Genomic DNA, 17,033 nt, shown 5'->3' with positions numbered 1-17,033 from the left:
GTGTGGAAAGGACTTCACTGTGGTAAAAGAAGAAAATGAATCCTGCTTCTTTTATTTCACTTATTGGAAGAATTCTTCAGAAACATTCTATCGACCTCCCTGAGCTTTAGCTTTCTCATCTGTAAATGACAACAACAATGCTTTGTAAAGCACTATGGAGTATTATACCTGTGATGGGAAATTCAGTTACTGTAAATAGCTACACAAATTTCAGTGCCTATGAGATTTGCAATGATTTGAGTTTTAGACTTTCCTTCCTAGACATTTATATTTCTTCAACAAGGCACTTCCCTAGCTAGAATTTCTTTCACTCAGCCATCAAATATTAACATGCTTTAAACACCCTTTATTTGTGGGGTGCCCCAGTGGTCACTGTATTAAGCATCTGCCTTCAGTTCTGGTCATGATCCCAGGGTCCTGGGATTGAGTCCCCCATCGGGCTCCATGCTCATTGGACAGCCTGCTTCTTCTGCCTGCTGCTCCCTCTGCTTGTGCTCTTTCAAATAGATAAATTAAAAAAAAAAAACAAACAAAACTTTACTTAGAAATAACTAACTATCCTATTGTCGAGCCCAGCCACAATGAAAGCACCAGGCAGAATTGCCCATTTCCCCTAACATCTGGGGATTGGCTCCTCCCCCCCAGCTGATGATAGAAGCCTTAGCACCATCTCCACCCCAATTAGGAAACAAGAAAACCAAACAAATTGTGTAATGGGGAGCTATCATCTTTCATATTTACCTCAGTGTCTGGAGAACCTACAAGAGTGCCTCATGAATGAATTATTTCTCTAAAGATTATCAGCGTTGGTACAGGGGGAAAAAAAAAACACCCAGAAAATTAGATTTTACACTTCATTTTTCTGGGCCAAGGGAGATCTGCCAACTTTCAGTCTGGCTATATATAGGACTAGCATGTTGCTCTCCTTTTCCTGCCTTCAAAATGGTTGGTCCACACATGGGGTATGACCTAGAGGTAGAAGGATGAGCTAAACAGAGGTTGATTAGAATTGTATTTGGGTCTTGAAAACCCTTGACAGATCCAGATCGTTACAGTGCCTTAACTAGATATATTCCACTCAGGGGTAACTGCTTGGACCTACGGGGCCAAATCAGTTACCAACACACCACTAGGATTTTCCTCCTCTCTGTTCCTCATATAAAGCACAACTGATGGATGTAAGGTGCTCTTACCACAGCCTGGTATTTCATAAAAATGAATTGGATTAACTGGTTAAAATGCAAAGAACCTTCCTGGCAGAAATCTGTGAATGCTAGAGTTGAAAGACATATGGTCACAGGACCGAGGCTATTATGGAACAAACGGATGCTGGTGATATGAACAGCTACTGAGTAGTGACCAGCAATCAAACCAGAGTACAGAGGAAAGTGGGAAGAAGAAAGAGCCATGGGTTGAGGGCAGGAGGGACCAAGTGATAGAAGAAAGAGAGGGAGGAGAAGTAAGAAGTAGAGATAGAGAGGGGCACCTGAGTGGCTCAGTGGGTTAAAGCCTCTGCCTTCGGCTCAGGTCATGATCTCAGGGTCCTGGGATTGAGCCCCACATGGGGCTCTCTGCTCAGCAGGGAGCCTGCTTCCCCCTCTCTCTGCCTGCCTCTCTGCCTACTTGTGATCTCTGCCTGTCAAATAAATAAGTAAACTCTTAAAAAAAAAAAAAGGAAGTAGAGATAGAGAAAAACAGATACAGATGAACAAACTGTCAGAGAAAAATAGAGAGGAATCAACGGACATATAATTTCTGCCATTTTGTAGTTCCAACTTGCTTTTTCCTGTTTTCCTGCAAGGGCATTCTGTGTCCAAGTAAAAATCCCTTTTCCATGGTCCAATTTAAGTGTGAGGGTTTTTTTTTTTTCTTCCCACCACGAAGCATCCTTACAGAATAGTCCTCATTGCCCCCAATGGTTTGTTGTTCGTAACCCAACTGCTTCCTCAAGATTTGGGGGATTGTGTTTGGATTCTATTTAATCCTCCATTTGAAACGAAGTACAAGGCCTTCTGTTTCTTGGTCAGTGGAACATCACAAGCCATCTCCAAGGATCTGTCCTGATCTGAAAGCTTACGGTTTGTTGCCTGGCAAGAAGTTCTCTTTGGGGACTCTAAGTTGAGTGAATTCAGCTCAGATCTCTTTCCACATACCTTTCCTCTCCTTACTACAAATCCCTTTGTTTCTGCAGTGAAGCAGTGATAGCATAAATGTATTCTATTGACTCTGTTGTGTGTGGATGGGTAATGGCTCAATCTCATTTACTACGTGAAAGGCAGTTCTGGTTGTCATGTCTCCCCATTGCCAGGCATATTCGCAATGTAGACAATGATTAGTAAACAAATTTCCAAGCCCATAAAGTGTGACTAAACTCCTTCCTTGAGACAACTGTGGAACAATCTTCCTGACAAATGACTTCCTGATGTTAATACCATCGTTGTAAGCTAGCTCAGACAACTGAAGAAATGCTCCCTTCCCGTGTAGCCCTGAAATGGCCCATGCTAGTAATCTAGGCAATAAATCAAATCACTGATTATATTCAGGCTGTCATTTTAAACTATTAATCGGCTGTGCTATGGAGCTATTTGTATTTAACTGCAGTATTTAAATAAGCTATCTCCTATAGAGCTTACTTTATGCTTAATTCCTGCTCGGTCCTCAGCGGAGCGGCACAGGGCACAGTGGAGAGCCACGAGCCTAAGGCACTCTGTGTGCCACACATGTGGTTGATTGTGAATTAAACACGGCTGACATTCTTGTAGATAGCCAAGGCAATGATGCTTCTATAAACAACAGCTTTAGGAGTTTCTAATGCTCACATCTTAAGAGTTTGCGTGTTCATTGCCTCTTGTCAAAAATATTATTGTGTCAAGGTGGGAAGTAATTTTTTTTTTTCCCCACACTGCCCACTGTGAGACAGATTTACAGGGGCTAAAGGGTTTTCTTGAGGTCAAGGAGCATGTTAATCCAGAAAATTTTTGGAACTTAAGTCTATAAACTAGTAGGTCAACAGCTCTTTGGTAATAACGTGGAGTCACTTTTCAAGTCAGTATTTCTATGGACCTTGTAAGTACAGCGATTTGTATGAAATGGGGACTCAGGAAATGTGGATAGAATTTAACTGATACCCACTGAACAAGTGGAGGGGATTGTGCAGTCATTTAGGTAAGGTGTCTAAACACCACTGCTGTGCCTATTCCTACCACAGGCATTGTGTTGACTAGACCTTGTTTTTAAAATAATTCTTTAATACAAATTAAAAATATAACTAACAAGGGGAACTGTCTTGCAGTGTTGGTGGGAATGCACCCTGGTACAGCCACTCTCAAAAATAGTACAGAGTTTCCTCAAGAAGTTAAAAATAGAGCTACCCTATGATCCGGAAACTGTACTTCTAGGTATTTACCAAAAGACTACAAAAATACTAATTCAAAAGGGTCATGGACCCTGATGTTTACAGGAGCATTGTCTACAATCTCCAATTATGGAAATAGCCCAAGTGTTCCCCAATTGGTGAATGGATAAACATGTGTACACACACACACACACACACACATATATACACAAAGAAGAATATTATTCAGCCATAAAAAAGAATGAACTCTTGCCATTTGCAAAGACATGGATAGAGCTCATAAGTAATATGGTAAGCAAAATAAGTCAGTCAGAAAAAGATGAATACCATATGATTCTACACATAGGTAGTATTTAAGAAACAAATGAACAAATGAAGAGAGAGAGACAGACAGACAGACAATCTAAGAAACAGACTTTCAACGACAGGGAACACAGTGATGGTGACCAGAGGGGAAGTGGATGGAGGGATGGGCGGAATGGGTGATGGGGATTAGGGAGGACACTTGCTATCGTGAGCACTAGGTGTTTTATGGAAGTGTTGAATCACTATACTGCACACTATTTTGAAACTAATATTATATTGTACATTAATTGGAATTTGAGTAAAAACTCAAAAAAATAAATAATAGATATTAAAAAAAATGCATGCCTGCCAGCTTCCCTCAAAGAGGGAATCAGCATGAAGTTTTATTTCATAAGTTAGCAAAAACAAAGCACCAACCATCAACTATAGAGTCTTCTGGAAAGGACAGTATCTATGTAACATATGCAAGCCTCCTAACTCCAAAATTTCTTATTCAAATAAACCATACTGGCATTTTCTCTCTAAAACCCACTGGAAAAAACTTACTCCTTTTTTTCCTGAGGCAATGATTTATGACAAGCATAAAACATTTCATTAACTATTGTATAGGCAAATAAAATCAAATGTCATAATTATGAAATGATCAAATATACAACTTACCAGGAACAAAGAACAAAGATAACCAGTGCCTTTGATTTATGTCATACTTTATCACTTCAAAGCACTTTCATATACCTTAATACATACCCATATGATGCTTTAAAAATTATGTGTGTTTACAACCCCTCCTAACCCATATTTCTGCCAGAAAGCAAATAGTCATGCCTCCGTTCTGGGCTAACACTCTCTACAGTGTCTCATTCTTAAAATCATACAACATCTTGGTCTTTTTAAGATAAAAATTTCAAACTTCTTTTTCCAACTCATGGTAAGAGAGGTAAAACTAAAAGTGAAATGACTCAGCATTAATCTCTGGAGGGTATCAAATTGCCATTAATGGGGGAATTATTAAGCTTTCAAAAAACTTTACAAAAATTTCTTCATTTGCATTTTCATTTTACCATCTTTGGAACTGTCTGGTTTGATTTTTTGTATTTGTTTTTGTTTTTTTGTTTTTTTCAGGTCAAAGCCGTTTTGCTAAGACAATAGTTTAGGTGCTGGAAAAAAATCCTTATTTTTACTTGCATCTTCTTGGTGGCTTCAGAACAGGGAACTGCTTTGTAGTCGTGGCTCTACTATAACCTGCCTGTGAGATTCAAGTGTCACCAGTAAAATGAGGGAATTGAATAAAATAGTCTCTCAGATCCTGCACCAATTTCAGTTCTGTAATTCTTATTTCGGCAATACTTTCCTTTTACAGCACCCTGTTTATTAGTCTTTTCTCAGCCTCACTAGTCAGATTAGAACTTTTTTTTTTTTAAAAGCAAACACTTCTGTCATCTTTGCTGTGAAGTCCTGAATCTTACCACAAAGAATGTCATCATGTTACAAATGCTAATAATAATAATTGTCGCTAATACTGCCATTTTTTAAAAGATTTTATTTATTTGACAGAGATCACAAGTAGGCAGAGAGGGAGGCAGGAGAGGAGGAAGCAAGCTCCCTGCTGAGCAGAGAGCCCAATGTGGGGCTCGACCCCAGGATCCTGGGATCATGACCCGAGCCGAAGACAGAGGCTTTAACCCACTGAGCCATCCAGGTGCCCAAAAACACTGCCATTTTTAATGCTTACCAATGCCATGAAATCTATATACACTATCTCAATATAGCAATCCTGTTATATTACATTATATTATATACATTATATGTATAGATATCTAATGTATACCTATATACATTATCTCAATTTAACAATCTCAATTTTTCATATTGGAAAAACCAAACCTTCAGAATTTAATTCCCCCCAATGCAAACATTAGTCATACTATTAATAAGATACCTTATTTTCAGAATGCCAGGATACCATTTTATACTCCAGCTCACAGGGCAGTGTGGTGGGAGGCATGGAGGAGCTCATCTATGATATGTATGCATTTTTCAAAATCTGCACATAAATTCACTATGACCTCATTTTCACCTGCTACCCCCAAAACAGCAACAACAACAAAAAACCTTACACAAGAAGATAAATGTGCAATTCTCATGCCATTTCATGGTAAAATGGAAGTTTGCACAGGCAGATCCAAAACAGCGTTTTTGGAAACCGTGATGTAGAACCTCAGTATTAAGAACGGAATTGTAGAGTTCTAGAAACTGGCAACAAAAAGAGCCACTGTTGAAAATTTAGGCATTTGTTTTTGGTATTCTAGAGGGGACAAATAGAAAATATGTGTGAGTGTAACTTAACACTCACACATATTTTGTCAGTAAACTAAAAAAAATTGTGAAAAAAAACTGTGCACATTATATACATATTACATGAACAGCAGGGTGGAATTGGTTTGAATTTGAATTTCTTCTTCCTTGAAAAGAGTGTTGCTTTAAGCATAGATATATTGGTATAGCCATTGTAGATAATGCTTCCTCTCAAAAATAAGGCATACAGTACATTATAGGAAAACTGCCCCCAAACATAGATAATTCCTATCTTAAGCACCCATTCCAGTATCCTCTTCTGTGTACTTGCCCCATCAGTTATGAGGCCTTCTACTTTGTTTAGTGGGAACAAACACCATTCCTGACCTTGATGAGCACCGGACACGGTTATACCTCTGTCTTTTGGTGACGATTACCTTATTCTTGGGTAGTTTCCCCACATCCCTGTATTTATCATTATTCAGCTGATTTCTCAAGGGAACCTTCTTCAGGATTAAAATATTAGAATAAGTATTTCCACTACTGTGTTCCTTTGGATGAATGCTTTATTTCACACATGTAACTGACAACCTGTGGATCAAATATGTCTAGAATTCAGATGCTGTGTGACATGCTTTGTGTTGGTTTTTATACTATTTCACTTTGCTTATCAATTAAATTGAGATTTTCAGACTTTCTAATTATAGTCAAGAGGGAATAACAGACTAGAGATACTTTCCCACATGAAAAATCAAAAAGTGAACAAAGTTTAAGCTTTTCAATATATTGGAGATCTGTCAAAGAAGGACAGTGATCCCAAAGAAACAAAAAACAAACAAGGTGAGTCTTATGATGACTTCAGCTGACTGCGTGGAGATCGTTTTCCGGTCACTGTACAAGGAGAAAGAACTCAAGTGGAGTCTACTAGATTCTCTGAGCCAACAGTCTGGGAACACCAAGGCAGCTAAAGGCCACAGGCATGCGAAAAAGAAGAGAACTGAACAGAAGGAAAACTTTGACAATCTGCAGAAGGTTCCCTTTGAGTAATCCAGTGAGTCATGGTAACTGCACACACTGAAACTACCCAAGGCCTGGTTACGACGCATGAAAGGGGGTGCCTGGGTGGCTCAGTTGGTTAAGCAACTGTCTTCAGCTCAGGTCATGATCCCAGGCTCCCAGGATCAAGTCCTGCATCTGTCTCCCTACTCAGTGGGGAGCCTGCTTCTCTCTCTAACCCTCCCATGTCTTGTGTGCTCTCTTTCTCTCTCACATTCTCTCTCAAATAAATAAATAAATAAAATCTTTAAAAAAAAAAAAAAAAAAGGTGCATCAAAGGGATGAGCTCAAACAGTGTGCTGCACTCACCCACACCAGAATAGCGCTTGTTTCTACCTGGGAGCCTTGAAAAAATTGATCATTTCATGAGTCTGTAGGCAGAGTTCTTGGCAGAGTCTTGCTTCAGAATTGAGGAATAATTAGCCGAAAGCTGAGCAGTATTTCATTTCCACTTAACAGATTCTAAAAGCAACATCCAAAAAACCAAACTGTTTCTACGTGACTTAACTATGTCTCAAAGTAAAGTTCAGTAGTATTTATAGGATGCCAATAATATCCATCACCCAGCGAGATAATATTTAGTGTCTCGCACTCAGTATAAATTACCAGGCATCTGAAGTAGCAGAAAAATATGACACATAACAAAGAAAAAACTGATCAGTCAAAACTGACACTGATGGAGAATTGGAAGTCAAGGACATCAAAAGAGTGGTATGTTTTGCATGTGTTCAAAAAGGAAAGTAGAGAAAGTGTCAAGGGAATAAGAAGACAAGTCACAGATGGGGAGAAAATATTTTCAAAAGGCACAGGTGATCAAGAACTAGTATCCAAAACAGTTAAAAGACTTTTAAAATTCAAAATTAAAAAAAAAAAAAAACTTTAAAAAATCCTTCTTAAAATCTTGCCAAAGAAGATAGACAGATGGTGAGTAAGCATTTGAAAAGATGCTACTTAGATGTCATCAGGGAACTATCAATTAAAACAACAATATCCCACTATCCACATTCTGGAATGGCCAAACTCTTGAACACAGACAACACCAAATGCTACGGAGGATTCAGAGCCACGGGAACTTTCATTCATTGCTGGTGGGAATGCAAACTGGTACAGTCACTTTAAAAGACAGCTTGACTGTTTCCTACAAAACAAAATACACTCTTACCATACAATTCAGCAATAACATCTCTTGGCATTGACCCAAAGAAATTGATAACTTATGTTCACACAAAAACTTGCATATGGATGTTTATAACAGCTTTATTCATAAATGCCAAAACTTGGAAGCAACCAAGATATTCTTTGGTAGGTCAATGGATAAACAAACTGTGACACATCTGGGCAATGGATTATTATTCAGTGCAAAAAATAAATGAACTATCCAGCCACATAAAAGACACAGAGTAAGCTTAACTGCATATTACTAAGTGAAAAAAGCCAACATGTAAAGGTCATACACTGTATGATTCCAACCCTAGGACCTTCTTCAAAAAAAAAAACAAAAAAAAACAAAAAACTATACAGAGAGTAAAAAGAAATTCAGGAGGCAGGGATGAAAGGTGGAACATGGGATTTTTAAGGCAAAGCACTCTGTATGATACCATGATGATGGACACACATCATGATGTATTTGTCCAAACCCATAAAATATAAACCACCAGCAGTGAACCATAATGTAAATGTGGTCTTTGGGTGATAATGATGTGTCAATGTTGGTTTGCCAATTGTAAAAAAATATACCACTTTGGTGGATGGGGGAGTGTTAGTAATAAGGGGAGGCAATGGATACGTGGGGGCAGAAGATACGTGGAAAATCACTGTATCCTCCCCTCAATTTCTCTGTGAACTTAAAACTTCTCTGAGAAAATAAAGTCTTACCTAAAAAAGTTAAGTAGAGCCATGGAAGATATAAAAACCCCAACTTGAATTTCCTGAGAAAAAAACCGAAATATCTGAGATGAAAAATACAGTGGCACTGGGTATTTACCCCAACGATACAAATGTAGTGAAAAGAAGGGCCATCTGTACCCCCAATGTTCATAGCAGCAATGGCCACAGTCGCCAAACTGTGGAAAGAACCAAGATCCTCTTCAACAGACGAATGCATAAAGAAGATGCGGTCCATATACATAATGGAGTTTTATGCCTCCATCAGAAAGGATGAATAGCCAAATCTGTATCAACATGGATGGGACTGGAAGAGATTATGCTGAGTGAAATAAGTCAAGCAGAGAGTCAATTATCATATGGTTTCACTTATTTGTGGAGTATAAGAAATAATATGGAGGACTTGGGGAGATGGATAGGAGAAGGGAGTTGTGGGAAATCGGAGGGGGAGACAAACCATGAAAGACTATGGACTCTGAAAAACAGTCTGAGGGTTTTGGAGGGGAGGGGGACGGGGGGTTGGGTGAAGCCTGGTGGTGGGTATTATGGAGGGCACGTATTGCATGGGACACTGGGTGTGGTACATAAACAATGAATTCTGGAACACTGAAAAGACATTAAAAAAATAAATAAAAATTTAAAAAAAGAAAAAGAAAAATACAGTGGCTTGGATTAATAATAAATAGGATATGTCCAAAGAAAAGGTGAGCAATGTAAACACATAGCAATAAAAATAATCCAAAGTGAAACGCAGAATAAAAGGAAAGAGAGAGAGAAAAAGATAAACTTTCCATCAGTAGTTGTAGGACAACTTCAAAAGGCCTAATATATTTTATAAGGGGAATCTCCAAAAGGTAGAGGGAGAAAAAATGTTTACAGAAATAACCAAAATGTTTGCAAGTTGAAGAAAACTGCAGACTCACAGTCCCAATTGATTTAATAAACCCCATGCACCAGAAATATAAAGAAAACCACACCATGGTACAATACTACCATATTGTGCAACTGAGTAAAGAAAACGTGGTCTTTTAATAGCAACTCAGGAGGAAAAAGACATGCACAGAGGAGCAAAGATGAGGGCAACAATGGCTTTCTCACCAAGAAAAAGAAAAGCATGTAAACACGAAGATGATGGAAAAATATCTTCTAAGTTTTTTTTTTTTAAATGGCATTCAGAATCCTATGAGCAACCCAAAAATGCAGTAAAAGCATTAGACAAACTACAACATCTGTTTCTGATCAAAACTCTCCGCATATCAGAAACAGAAGATGACTGCCTCAATTGCATAAAGGGCATCTACAAAGAGCCTAAAGCTAAGCTCATTGTTAATCAAAAAAAAAAAAACAAAAAAACAAACAAACAAAAAACAATGTGTTCTGCTGGAGACTGAGATCAAGGCCCGGAGATGCACTTGTGTCACTTCTCCTTGGTATGATATCTGAAATCTTAGCCAGAGCAATAAGGCAATCAAAATTGTATCAGGTTTCTTTTTGTGTGAAGAAGGCTAGCAGATTCTAAAACTCATTTGGAAATAATTCAAAGGCTCTAAGATAGATAACTAAAAAAATTAAAAATGGAGGACTAACACTGATTTTAAGACTGATTTTAAAGTAAAACTGCAGTAATCTAGACTGTATGGTACTGGCATACAGATGGATAAGCAGGTAAATAGTACAGAACAATCTAGAAACAGATCAGCACATCCAGGGATGGGTGAATTTTATTAAAGGTGCAAAAGCCATTTAGTAAAGAAATGATGGTGCTTTCAAAAAATGGTCCAGGAACCACTGGATATCCATATGCAAAATAATGAATTTAGGTCTATAACTTCTACCACATTAGAAAACTACCTAAAAAATGTATGATGGACCTAAATGTAAAATATAAAACTATTTAAAAAAAAGACTTGCACAAATACAAAATAGAAAAACAGTAAAAATGAGCAAACTAAAAACTTAACTAAAAATGATACATGGATAGCACATGAAAGATACTTGAAACCACTAGTCATCAGAGAAGTGCAAAATACAACCACTATAAGATACCACTACACTACACATATAGAAGGATTGCAAAAATCTAAAAGACTGACCTTACAAAGTATTAGAAGGGTGTAACGCCTGGAGCTCCCATACATTGGTGATGGAAATTTAAAATGGTATAACCACTTGGAAAAATTATCTTAAAAATTACCTATATTCATAATAGATGTCTCATCTATTCAATTCTAGGTATTTATTCAAGAGAAATGCATATAAATATTTGTATAGACATAGTTTACAAGTTTCCAAACAGCTTTATTTTTTTCCCAAAGGGCTTTGTTTTTAATAGTTAAAAACTAGAAACAAACCAAATGCCCCTCAAAAGGTGAATGCATAAATAAACTTTGATATTTTATAACAATGAAATGCTATGCAGCAAGAAAAAGAAATGATCTCTTGCTGAATCCTACAACATTGATGGGTTTCAAAATAATTACACTGAGTCAATCAAACCCTACAAAAGAAGAATGCATAATGTATGCTCTATATAAAAGTCACAAAATGCAAAATGCAGAGCATTCTATAGCCTCATAAAGGAGATCAGGGATTGCCTTGCCATGGAGGGAGTTAAGGAGGGACAGTTTTCCTGGGGCATGAATATGGGACGAGATATATGTTCATTATATTGTCTGTGGTGATGGCTTCATTGAGGTATATGCAAGTCAAAACTTAACAAACAGTACACTTTAAATATGTAGACTTACATTTTGCCAATTTTACTTCCATATACCTGATTTTAAGTTTTCAAACTTACAGCTTCTCCTGAGAATCTGTGGGCTCTAGCTTCATTACATCTGCATGAATACGCGGCCATTGAAGCTGTATTTTTCCAAGTTGCTTGCTTGATGTTTGCCATAGTCTGGTCCTTTCTTTGTTGTCCTTACCCTGCTTGATTCATTTATTTCACTGGTTTAGAGATTTGGATTTATGACTACCAATGGATTTCTTGTCTTCGGTTAACAAACAAATGGAGGCTAAAATAGTTTCTTCCATCAGTGAAAAGGGAGGAACTATCCAAACTCATTTTATGGTATCCCGTTATTTGGTCCCAACTGATTTTCCAAACCTATTTCTGAACACACTCTTCATCAGCCCATACAAACCAAAGCGCTCTATTTCTTATTCACTATTGCCTACATCTCCAAACAAGCTCTATGTTTTGGGTTTGCTCACTTGGTATGTTAATAACACCCTTGTTTATGCCATCAGCATAGAAAGGAGGGAAGAAAAAGAAAGGACTCAGGGTTTGGAATTTTCATTTCTATCAAATGACAATTGGAAAGTCATCTTTTGTCTTTAGAAAGAAAAGAACTTATGCCAGAAAAATAATTTCTTACCTTTTGGTACAAATATAAGAGGCTTTAAAAATAAATGACCTCTTAGAAAATGAGAGGCTATAAAAGTTATCATCAACCATTTCATCATGGTGTAGGTATGATGGGTCAGGTGATGCCCCAAATCCTTCTCCTGCCCTTAAGTCCTAAATCATCGGATGTCAGGATATTGCTGAATCAAGCCAGTAAATTCGAAGTTATGTTAGGTCAACCCAAGTTATAGATCATATCTTAATCTTTTTTTCTCCTATACAGTCATCCCAACCATGCCACCTTTGTTTGAAAAATTCTTTTTATTCACTTTCTTCCAAAGATAAAGATTAATAAATGTGAGTATTAAGTGACTTCATGATATTAATTTCACTTTTGATAATTTCTGCTTAGTATTAAATATGAGATAATTATTGCTTCTATATTTTGCATGCCTGTATTAAATTTATTCCCAAATATATCAATACTTGTAATAGTTTCACATGATATACTTACAAATAAAACTTCTCATCCCATACTGGATTCAAATTTCCAAAAATGGTTTTGGTTCTTCTTTTGTTCTTTCCCACTTGAACAGTAACATATGGGTCACTCGACCCTGTTTTGTCTTTTGCCTGTAAGCCTTGTGCCGAAACCACTGAAATAAATAAAAATAAACATTTTAATATAAAGATTTCCTCAAACAAACAAACAAAAATGGTAACGAAGGGCAGCTCTTCTAACACTTTGCACGCTGGGTTTGTGGATACATTCCCACTGCTTTTATTGTCATGAACATTAGGACTTTAAAAATATTTAATGAAAGAATGAAAACACTGAGTATTAAATCCTTCCTTGAATAAATATTTTCTTTTGCCTGTAATGAGTAGCAGCTATACATATATACTGCCCTATTCACACCAGCTATATAATTACCTACACATTACTATATGTATGTATAGAGAAATAAAGATGCACATACAATATGCCCAAAGTTATCCAACATAATTCAAAGGTCTGTGATTTAAAATGTATTTCTAATTGCGAGTTTGCTGTCACTACTGAACTCAACCTAGTTAAAAAAAAAAAAAATGGCATCTTTATTTTATCTTGCAAGTACCATATGAGTAAGTTAAGAGGCTTGGTTAATGTTTATCTAGTTATAGGCAACTTCAGAAGTTCATATTACCAGACATCACTAAGCTCAAATTGCCTTGACTCAAGGATCAAATGTTTGAGGGCTACTGATCAAGAATTAAGTGAAATGATGTGTGTTTTCTCATTAAGAAAAACTGGCTAAAGAGATTTTTAGCTACTCTTGTAATTTATCAGTGGCAGGCAGCTACAAAGCTAATCTCTTGTAAATTGCAGGTTATTGATGAGTATATTGTAAAAGAGAAACTTCTTCCTCTAGAAGAGCTTTTGATTAAAACAACAGACTGCAATTACTTCAATTATCTAGGACATACTTTAGAAATTTCAAATATAGACTATACTTCTTATCAATATTGACAAGACTGGAAAATTCTACTTATTTTACCTATAATTTTCATTAGCAGTGATTTCTAAAACATATGAAAATCTCAATGCGGAATAAAAATTTTAAAGGAAACTTTTTACCTGTAATGGTAATTTTAGCTGACCACTTAGATGTCCCATCTAGTACACTCTGCTTGGCCGCTTTTGTATACTGCACAAAATCTTCTTTAGAAATCTGAAACATTTCCTGAATGACTTCAAACACCTCTGGCCTGTTTTTCTCCCTAATCTTCATTCTTTCTTTCATAGCCATAATAATGGTCTGAGTCTTGTCTTCAGCACCATGCTTAGAACTCTTTTCTGCTGCTCCTATAATGGAAAAATCAATTGTGACATAAATGCACATAAAGTTACTTCTGGATGGCCCGAGAGAGGGAGAGAAAGAAGAAACAGGAGAATGAATAAATGGTTTCATTCTGAGGAGTCAGGGTACCTACTTCATGGAACAGCAGAACAAGATAAATGCTGCTGGAGAAAATATCTAGGCTGAGATTCAGAACCAGCCTTTGCGTTAGTGGCAAGTAAATGGACTTCCATCATTCCCAGCTTTTTCAGTTGTATTATTTGCTTAAATCAGGGCTTGAACAAATGTGTGGTTTGAATTTGCAAAGAGCAAAAAGAAGGCACAAGTCAAATACGGTATATACGACATGCCAGACAAAACTGAAAAACAGGATACAGAGGGCAAATGTTTCCCCAAATTCAGTATTTCAAATCCTTGTGTTCAAAGTGTTTAATTATTTCTAATGATGGAATTCATCATGATTAAGTGGTTAAATTCTTCTTGTAAAATAAATAGTACCATTGTTAAGATTTTACTTGGAATTACAGAGATTGTGCTGTTTAAAAAGGATTTGGAAACCATGTAAGTACATGACAGATCACAGGCCCAAACTCTCATTTTGTGATATGGCCATTGTTTTTCAATAGGCTAAATTCTTTCTACTCAAAACCCTTTTTGATGTCCAGGATGTTTTGTTTGTTTGTTTGTTCATGATTGGTCTCAACTTTCCAGGTATTTTTGTTTTTAACACTAATCTTTTTGGCAATGAAAGATTTCCAAAAGTCCATTCTTGGATCCCTCACTTTTCCCAGCCACCTGCCAGGTATTTTCAAGGCTGTGTGTGGCCTCTGGGTTGTGCAACAATCCATGACAAGTTAACAATGAACCATGATTCCAACTCTCATAGTTCCTTAGTGAACTTGAGATGAGAAAGCAAAACCCCAAGGACCAGCGTTGCAGGAGCAGCCACTGCTGATACCCAATATTTTTGGGTGCCAAACAAAGGTGATGTAATGAAAAGAATAAAAAACGACACTCAGTAACAGATCCAATGTTCATCTACATGACTGTATCACCCAACTTATAATTTTTTGAAATATATCTCTGAAATAACCACATTAATGTCTGGTAGAATGTTTAGAGGTTAAATGAGAGAATTTGTCTGCATGATTTCTACCACAAAGGATAGCCTTATTAATGTTCTTTGAGTCTAAGTCTTTGAATGTTAAGCCTAATGGAAGCACGGAAGCTAAGACAAAGAGGAAAAGGTCAGCTGTTGGCTTTCCTTGTAATAAATTCATATTTAACAGCAATACTTAAGTGAAAATCTTGATATATTTGAAAGTATGACATTTGTTTCCTGAAGTGGAAAAAACACATCCATAATAACCAAGGTGTAATTAAAGAAAGTTAAAGGTATGAATATTCTAATGGTATAAAGAGCAGATTCCCTGTCTTTATCTTAAAACAACAACAAAACAAAAGCAAGAAAAAAAAAAAACTTTCAGAACTTAAACCACATTAAAAAAAAAAAAAAAGAAAATACAAAGAATGAATGCATTACATTTAAGATAACTTGAAAGTACATTCCAAATGCCCTAGTCTTCTGTTAAAATAGGCCATAGAAAAGCTACGCATTTGTAAATTACATATCCTTAAACAATTCAGCATGTTTATAATTTAGCGTCAACGGTTTGACTGCACATCCTTAATTCTTATACAGTAAAACTAGCTTAGGCTACATTGAATAATCCCCAGCTAGCCAATAGGCATATTTTACTTAAAGTACTGAAATAGTAATTAAATAGAGCAGTGTCGCCTTGAAAAAATTATTGCAAGATTCAAAGTGCCCCAAAACTTGAGTATGTGACAGCCATTCTAAGAATGAATGTTCAAAAGGTGAGAAGTGCCATAAGATGTAACTCTCCCCCAAATTTCTAAGTAACTACTACTGTTTGAGCTCTTAGTGCTCTCAAAGGCTACAGGGAAAAAAAAAAAAAGGCCTTGAGAGTTAAAGTCCTTTGGATTATTTTTCTAAATTCAGGAAGAGCTAGCAGATGTCCACCCACATAATAAGTCTCATTCAAGTAATCACTATCAAATTCAGGTAGAATATACTAAAGGTAGAATACACTAACAATTTTTTTACCTAAAGGAATCCAATCTCTGTACTTAACAACAGCATCCTGAATTTTTTGAATGAGTTAATTAAGAAAGCGTGACTATTAGCTGTGAAATCATTCACCAATGCCCTTGATGTTGGAGTAGAAAATTCTTAATTTGTGGACAACAGGAAAACCCCCTGCAAAACCACTATTCTGGGGAAAGCAGGTTAACAGAGGCTCATATTTAAACCTCTCGTCTGTTATTTCTAGAAAAAGAGATGTGGCATTTTAAAAGTTCTACTTTTACATGTTTTGATCTGAGGGAAATGATTTCACTTAAATCTGTTTAGTTTGGAGATAAAGAAAAATCTGTAATTAATTTTTGTCACTGATCTACAAGCACTTTCCACTGCCTATTGTTTATCGAACCTGATTTTCCTAATGAAACTATTTCTGAGATGGCTGCAATTTGCCATGAATTTCCAACCCTTTGGGTTTGTTATTTTCCTTCAGGTTTGGTCTGTTTATCTCAAAGTCACCAGAGATAAACTTAACTTTGGATTTATATGACTCTTCCTTCAAAGTGTACGGCAGAAGGTCTAGTAGCTTCACTGAAATACAGTGAGTAATATGTCAATCAAGGATCAGCAATAAAGGGATCAAAAGAGATAATGTACCCTGAAAGCACTTTGTAAAATGTAATACATTATCCAAATGGAATGTATCACTGTTACTTTTAAAAACGCTTAATTGACAGATCAGAGGATACATTTATGCACAACAAAATTCATCCTTCTAAGAGATACAAGAGAATTCATCTGTAAACAGAGGCAAACAGCTAACATGGTCCCTTTCTACATAAT

At 36.6% G+C, this 17,033-nt stretch overlaps 1 protein-coding gene across 1 annotated transcript in view; it reads right to left on the bottom strand.

Moving 5' to 3' along the window:
- The window catches only part of UNC13C (unc-13 homolog C), a 568,731-nt gene that overhangs the window by 328,751 nt on the left and 222,947 nt on the right, over positions 1 to 17,033 (bottom strand). Inside the window, exons 10-11 of the mRNA XM_045073496.1 lie at positions 13,864 to 14,091; positions 12,760 to 12,901 (exon numbers count right to left, since the gene is read on the bottom strand). Of these exons, the coding sequence (XP_044929431.1) occupies positions 12,760 to 12,901; positions 13,864 to 14,091 (370 nt within the window). The remainder of the gene's footprint in view (positions 1 to 12,759; positions 12,902 to 13,863; positions 14,092 to 17,033) is intronic.

The sequence above is a fragment of the Mustela putorius genome, unplaced genomic scaffold (genome assembly GCF_011764305.1).
Source record: "Mustela putorius furo isolate JIRA1106 unplaced genomic scaffold, ASM1176430v1.1 tig00537243_pilon_pilon_pilon, whole genome shotgun sequence".
NCBI lineage: Eukaryota > Metazoa > Chordata > Mammalia > Carnivora > Mustelidae > Mustela > Mustela putorius.
This window is presented reverse-complemented; position numbering and strand designations above follow the sequence as displayed.